At 47.0% G+C, this 7,405-nt stretch overlaps 1 protein-coding gene and 1 non-coding gene across 2 annotated transcripts in view; one reads left to right on the forward strand and one right to left on the reverse strand.

Moving 5' to 3' along the window:
• Positions 1-2,044: 2,044 nt before the first annotated feature.
• COA8 (cytochrome c oxidase assembly factor 8) overlaps positions 2,045-7,405 on the reverse strand; it is a 34,830-nt gene continuing 29,469 nt past the window's right edge. The window contains exons 4-5 of the mRNA XM_007455594.1: positions 5,275-5,365; positions 2,045-2,365 (exon numbers count right to left, since the gene is read on the reverse strand). Of these exons, the coding sequence (XP_007455656.1) occupies positions 2,260-2,365; positions 5,275-5,365 (197 nt within the window). The 3' untranslated portion in view covers positions 2,045-2,259. The remainder of the gene's footprint in view (positions 2,366-5,274; positions 5,366-7,405) is intronic.
• On the forward strand, positions 5,997-6,069 carry TRNAE-CUC (transfer RNA glutamic acid (anticodon CUC)). Its single transcript has one exon. It is a non-coding gene; the product is annotated as a tRNA-Glu (tRNA).

Raw genomic sequence — 7,405 nt, forward strand, 5'->3', positions numbered from 1 at the left:
TTAAGAATCCACCTGCCAGTGCAGGGGACACAGGTTTAAGCCCTGGTCTGGGAAGATCCCACATGCTGCAGAGCAACTACTGAGCCTGCACTCTAGAGCCCACGAGCCACAACTACTGAGCCCGTGTGCTGCAATTACTGAAGCCTGCGCACCTAGAGCCCGTGCTCCGCAACAAGAGAAGCCACCGCAATGAGAAGCCCAGGCACTGCAATGAAGAGTAGCCCCGCTCGCCGCAACTAGAGAAAGCCCGCTCGCTGCAACTAGAGAAAGCCTGCGTGCAGCAACGAAGACCCAAAGCAGCCAAAAATAAATAAATAAAATAAATAAATTTATTTTTAAAGAAAAGGGAGGGCTTCCCTGGTGGCGCAGTGGTTAAGAATCCGCCTGCCAATGCAGGGGACACAGGCTCGATCCCTGGTCCAGGAAGATCCCGCATGCCACGGAGCAACTAAGCCTGTGAGCCACAACAACTGAGCCTGTGCTCTAGAGCCCAGGAGCCACAACTACTGAGCCCACATGCCACAACTACTAAAGCCTGTGTGCCTAGAACCCATGCTCCACAACAAGAGAAGCCACCGCAATGAGAAGGCCGCACACTGCGACAAAGAGTAACCCCCGCTCACCGCAACTAGAGAAAGCCCGCGCGCAGCAATGAAGGCCCAATGCAGCCAGAAATAATAAATAAATAAAGTAAATACATTTTAAGAAAAAAGAGCTAGAAGGACTTCCCCGGTGATCCAGTGGTAAAGAAGCCTCCTTACAATGCAGGGAACGTGGGTTCGATCCCTGGTCGGGGAACTAAGATCCCACATGCTGCAGGGCAACTGAGCTCTCAAGCCTCAACTAGAGCCCGCATGTTGCAAACTACAGAGCCCACGTGCTCTGGAACCCATAACTAGAGAGAGAAAACCCGCACGCCACATGTGCCGCATCTAAGACCCGATGCAGCCAAAAATAAAATAATTAATTTAAAAAAAAAAGAATTAAAAGCTAGAGAACAGTTCATGCCTCCGGGCTCACTCATATGGAACCAGGGCCCAACCTGGTCCCCTAACTCTGCTGCCGTTCCTTTGCAGACGCACACAGTGTCACACGTGCTGGTGACAGGTTGTGTTTAGCAGAGGCAGTGGCGTGACGCGTGAGATGGGGTTATTTCTGTGAAGGCTTGTGTCCCACGCTGCTTGGTGCACGCACTCCACTCCCTGGGGACCTCCATGGACACCTGGGTTAACAGCCCACGGAGCTGATGGACCGCACAGTGTTCACCAGGAACCACGGTGCTCAGTGGCGCCCAGCGCTCGGCTTTCCTCTTCAGCATCACCCTCGCCCATCCGCGTGGCCCTTAAAAGCCTGGGGTGGGGTGGGGGTGGGATGATGTGCTTCCTCTGGTCTCTGGAATCTCTCCTTGGAAATCATCTTCGGTGGCAGCAGTTTATAAGCCACAGAAAAAATCCAGCCTTTCGACTCTACTGTCACATCCCGTTTTGGAATAAAAACTGCTTGCCAAGTGGCTTTTGGGAAAATCCAGATGTCTCATCTGTCCTCGGAGGACACCTTGTGCCCTGACTCTGAAGGCCACTTCCCCGCTGCTGAGGCAGGTCCCCCCATCCCTTCCCCACCACGGCTCCAGGACACAGTACAAAGTGAGCCTCATCATTTTATAACCACATAATCCTATTTCAAACAATGCTGATTTTATAAGAATTGAAGCAGAGGGACATGAGCCACAGCAAGCTGTTCCGGAAAACCTTGGAAACAGGCTCTGCCTCCCTGGAATAAATGGAGAAAAGTCCCCTGGGGTCTGCTGGAGGAGCCGCACCTGCTTCCGGGTCTGTGTCCGGACGCCTCCCAGGACAGCTGTGCTTCATCAGGGCCTGGACCCGGAGCCCTCCAATAACCAGGGCTCACTGGTCAGGTGAGGCCGTGGTAACACTCCAAAACATTCCTACCAGTAGAGTCAAATTTTTCAAGTGAAATTTTATTAATATCTTTATATTGTTCTCTTTCAAACTGGTATAATTCAAAAACACAGAAAACAGGCACACAGTGCTTGGGTTTTATTTAACATCACTTCCATGACCAAGAGCCAGCTTGGAATCCACAGTCAGGACGGAGCCATGTGGGCCACAGCGCACCAGGACCCGCGCCCTCCCAGCCTGCCCTGCTCACACAGGTCTTAGAGCCCTCGTAAAACGAGCTCCTATAAGCAGCTGCTTCTCGTGGAAACTAGACGCTGGGCGGGTGGGTCAGGGTGGGCTCCTAATTGCTGGTCTTCTTTCGTTTCAGTCTGAGCTTGTTCCAAAGCCTCTCCAGGGCCACCTTTCCCATGAAGAAGGTGATGGCAAAATTACGCCTGTACCAGTCCCTGGAGAACAGCACAAGCGCACATGACCCACGCTCAGGCATCCGACCGTCTCCTCTTCCACCCTTCCCCACCATCTCTGCCATTTCCCGCCCTCTTTAAAGCTAGACTGCCCATAAAAGCCTGCCTGCCCTCCACCTGGATTTTCATCAGGCTCATGTGCCCAGTGCACCCCGACCCCGCTTTTCCCACTCCTGGAGGCTGCTGCAGCCTTCCTCAGTTTTTGCTAGAAGTCACAGAAAGAGCTCTAGGAAGCCTTGGGGCCCCCAGAGCCCAGTGGCATTCTCTCGGAGACAAAACTGTGGAGCGATAGGGGCGCAACCTCCCAGAAAAGGACTGGAGGCTCCGCAAGAACTCAGTGGGGACCCTCCAGGCTTTGGCACCTTAATTGCATAAGAAGCACATGACAAAAGTACTCCATCTTGAGAAGCTAACTTATCGCAAGTGCCAACATCAAGTTTCTTATCTTCTTTTTCTTGATGATCTGAACTTTTGGGTAACTTGTGTCTCGAAAGGGATCATTCCAGAACTTCTCATACAAATACTGGGATGGAGTTACACGCTGTCATAGGCTGGCTTGCCTGTGAATTACTCTACAGAACATGTCAGAACTTGCAAATTCACCACATTGTCAGCAGCTGAATGGGCAAAACTTGGCAAGTTTCCACAATGGAAAGCACACATTCCAGACTCTCAGTGCTGAGCCCTTGGAAGCTGAAATGCCAACAAGTGCCAATGCTTTTCGTCCAAATGAGCTAATGAGGGAACATGCAACTGCTATTCCAGACTGGACTCAAATGGTTGACTGGATCTCAGCATAGAAGAATGGAGAATAACCAAGGGCTTAAGTGAAGCAGCAGCAGGAGGTAAAAATGCCCGTTTCCTGGAGCCTTTGCACAGCTAGATAGAAAACCCCTTTCCACACGAGAATGATCCTTACATTTCTATCCACTTCAATGATGCTATAAATGGGAAGCAATGCCCTAAATAAATAAAAAAGGCTTCCAGAAAAAAGAAAACTGGTATCCCACCAAGATTAAAGTTCTTAGGTTATTAGGGAAAAGCCAGATTCCACTCCACCGATACAGACAACCTGAACTGATAGAGTACAGTGGAAAAGACAAACTAAGCTTTCCCTGTTTCCATAAGGAAAGCAGGGGCAGGAGGTGGTGCAGGCACAGAGGGGGAGCGCTCAGGCTCCACTACTGTCCGACCCTCTCTCTACTCTGAGTGCCACACAGAAAACATCAAGCTTACCGGAGAGGAAGCAAGATGCAAACATGCTGTGTCCACACCAGAAATCAAAGGTCCAGGGAAATCTAACTAATACTGGCTTGACTGAATAACTCAGCTAGTTCAGAGTGACACATGACAGCATTAGCAACAGACTCTGGATGCTGCAGGACTGGGCTTTATGCCTGAGTGTCACTCAAGAGCTCCTCCAGACTCGACGATCACCCCACTGTCTAGACCCTGCCCCACCTGCCCATCCGGCGTGGCCATTGTCCTATGAATGTCGCAGCAAATCTCAAACGCCACGTCCTATCGTCACACCTAGGAATACACATCACTATGTATCGTCAAAACCTTTTTTAAAAACACCTAACCACAATACCATCATTGTATCTGATAAAATGAACAATAACTTATCTATACAACCTAATATACAGTCACTGTTCAGTTTTCTTTAACTGATTGTCAAAAATACCTTTTTATAGGTGGTTTGTCTGTATTAGGATCCAAACAATGTCTACACACTGCATGAAGCCTCTTTTATTCTATAATATTAGTTCCCCCTGTGTAGAACCCACTGTCTATGCACTAGGGGTGCAAGCTGCTTTAGGGCTGCCATGCAAATAACTTTAAGCTGTCTTTTTTTTCCCCCCTAGTTACTGGTTGAAACTGGATCGTCTGTCTTGCAGAATTTCCAACATCTGGGACTGTATCTTCAGGCTACGATTTAAGCACGGTCTGTGACCTGCTCTCTCCACACCCCCCAACACACCCTTTTATCTTGTTCCTGTAACCTGGTATTAGACCCGGAGGCCTGCCAGATTGCAGTCCCCTTGTTTGGCGAGGACACCTCACAGAGGTGCACGCAGGCCGCTGCCCCACTCCGCCCAGTGTGAAGAGGAACCAGGGGTTCAGGTGCAATCAGCCCGACCTGTCCATTATGAAGTCCCCATCAGCCCTGCTGCCCGGCGGTTAGCAGCTGCGGGGTGATCAGGCCCAGATCTAACTCCAGCACTCCCACGTCAGCTGTCATTCTTCTACCAAGAAAAATGCTCCTTCGTTTGGCTACCCTGGAATCCAGTCAGTGCAGGAAAGGCAGGAGAGGTGACTGTTCTTTGGGGGCGCTCCTTCACTAATGGATTTTCAGAACAATGGGTCGGCTGCCTAGCAATACCCCGCGGTGCCTGTGAGCCGCTCAGTGTCATTATGATCGCAAAGGTGTTAGTATATTTGACAGATTTTTAATCCACAGCCGTCATTTTCTTTGTGTGGCTGCAACGGCTTCGCCTCTGGCCTACGGGAGCCCCGCGAGTTGCCTTCTGTGCTGTTCTCACACGACCCCGCTGGGCTCCGAACTTCCTCACTTTCAAACACAAGGTGTCTCGACTCCTCTTGTGCTGCTCCTGCCCCAGACTGTGCTTTTCCGTGGAGTCCAGGCTCCTTTCAGTGGGAAGTGCTGTGTAGAACCCACTGTCTACGCACTGGGGGTGCGAGCTGCTTTAGGGCTCTGCCATGCAAGTAACTTGAAGCTGTCAATTTTATTTAAAAGTGCGAAAACTGAGTTGATAGCAACTTCTACCTTTACTATAAACACAAATGTTAAATTCAGATAACAGCAAAATAATCCTAGACAATATGGCTGTGATATTCAAATGTTCAGGAAAAAAGCAGACACCCACCTGTTGTAACACATGTGCTTCTGAAAATGTTTACTTAAAAATTCCTTGTAAAAGTCAGCCATTTCTTCTGCATTCACTGTTGCTTTTTGACCTGAAAATTAATTTCAACTTAAACATTAAGACTTAAGGGGAAGCGTTCTCCAAACAACTATTAGAGTTAACAAATGAGTTCAGCAGTTTCTTCTGTGAGTTTTATGTTTTAGCACTTACATTTTGGTCTTTGATCCATTTTGAGTTAATTTTTTATGTGGTATGAGGTAGGGATCCGATTTAATTCTTTTGCATGTGGCTATCCAGTTGTCACAGCACCATTTATTGAAAATACTATAATTCCCCATTGGATAGTCTTGGTATCCATGTTGAAAATCAGCAGGGTTGCAGGATACAAGATCAATATACAAATATCAACTGTATTTCTATACACTTGCAATAAACAATCTGAAAACAAAATTAAGAAAACAATTTCATTTACAACAGCATCAAAAAGAATGAAAGACAGGATAAATTTAAGACAGGAAGTATAAGACTTACACACTAAAAACTACAAAACATAGAAGTGAAGGACCTAAATAAATGGAAAGACATCCCATGTTCATGGTTTCAAAGACCTAATACCGTTAAAGGTGGCAACACTCCCCCATAATGACATATAGATTCAACACAAACCCTACCAAAACCCCAGCTGGCTTTTTTTTTTTTCACCCCAGAAATTGACAGGGAATTCCCTGGTGGTCCAGTGGTTAGGACTCTGCGCTCTCATTGCTGAGGGCCCGGGTTCAATCCCTGGTTGGGGAACTAATATCCCACAAGCTGCGTGGTGCGGCCAAAAAAAACCCAAAAAACAAACAAAAAAGAAATTGGTAAGTGGATCCTAAAATTTATATAAAAATGCAAGGAAACCCAGTAGCCAAAGCAACCTTGGAAAAGGAAATCATAGTTGGAGGATTCACACTTCTTATATTCAAAACTTACTACAAAGCTACAGTAATCAAGACAGTGTGATACCAGCAGAAGAACAGGCTTACAGATCAACAGAACAAAGCTAAACCCAAACATTTATGGGCAAGTGATTTTCAACAAGGGTACCAAGACAATTCAATGGGGACAAATAGTCTTTTCAACAAACGATGCTTCGGACAACTGGATATCTACATGTAAAAAAAAAAAAAAAGCTGAATCCCATCTCACACCATAAACAAAAATAATCTAAAGACCTAAACGTAAGAGATAAAACTATACAATTCTTGGAAGAAAACATGTGCAAATCTTCATCACCTTGAATTAAGCAATGCATTTTAGATATGACACCTAAAGCACAGGCAAACAAAGACAAAAATAGATAAATTGGATTCATCCAAAACAAATTTTTTTTTTAATTTTATTTATTTTATTTATTTATTTTTGGCTGTGTTGGGTCTTCACTGCTGCGCACAGGCTTTCTCTAGTTATGGCGAGCGGGGGCTACTCTTTGTTGTGGTGCGTGGGCTTCTCATTGCACTGGCTTCTCTTGTTGCAGAGCACAGGCTCTAGGCGCACAGGCTTCAGTAGTTGTGGCACATGGGCTCAGTAGTTGTGGCCCACAGGCTTAGTTGCTCCGTGGCATGTGGGATCTTCCCAGACCAGGGATTGAACCCATGTCCTCTGTGTTGGCAGGCAGATTCTTAACCACTGCACCACGAGGGAAGTCCGGATTTCATCAAAATTTAAAATTTTTGTGCTTCAAAGGGCACTACTGAAAAAGTGAAAAGACAACCTATAGAATGGGAGAAAATATTTGCAAATCATCCTTCTAATACCAGTCTAATATCCAGAGTATGTAAAGAACTCTTACAACTCAACAATAAAAAGAGAAATAACCCAATTAAATCCTTTAAAATAACCCAATTTTAAAGGATTTGAATAAACATTTCTCCAAAGGAGATATAAAAATGGTAAATAATGAGCTTCCCTGGTGGTGCAGTGGTTGAGAGTCCACCTGCCGATACCGGGGACACGGGTTCGTGCCCTGGTCTGGGAAGATCCCACATGCCGCAGAGCGGCTGGGCCCCTGAGCCATGGCCGCTGAGCCTGCGCGTCCGGAGCCTGTGCTCTGCAACAGGAGAGGCCACAACAGTGAGAGGCCTGTGTACCG

The sequence above is a fragment of the Lipotes vexillifer genome, unplaced genomic scaffold, assembly GCF_000442215.2.
Source record: "Lipotes vexillifer unplaced genomic scaffold, Lipotes_vexillifer_v1.1 scaffold584, whole genome shotgun sequence".
NCBI classification, from domain to species: Eukaryota; Metazoa; Chordata; class Mammalia; order Artiodactyla; family Lipotidae; genus Lipotes; species Lipotes vexillifer.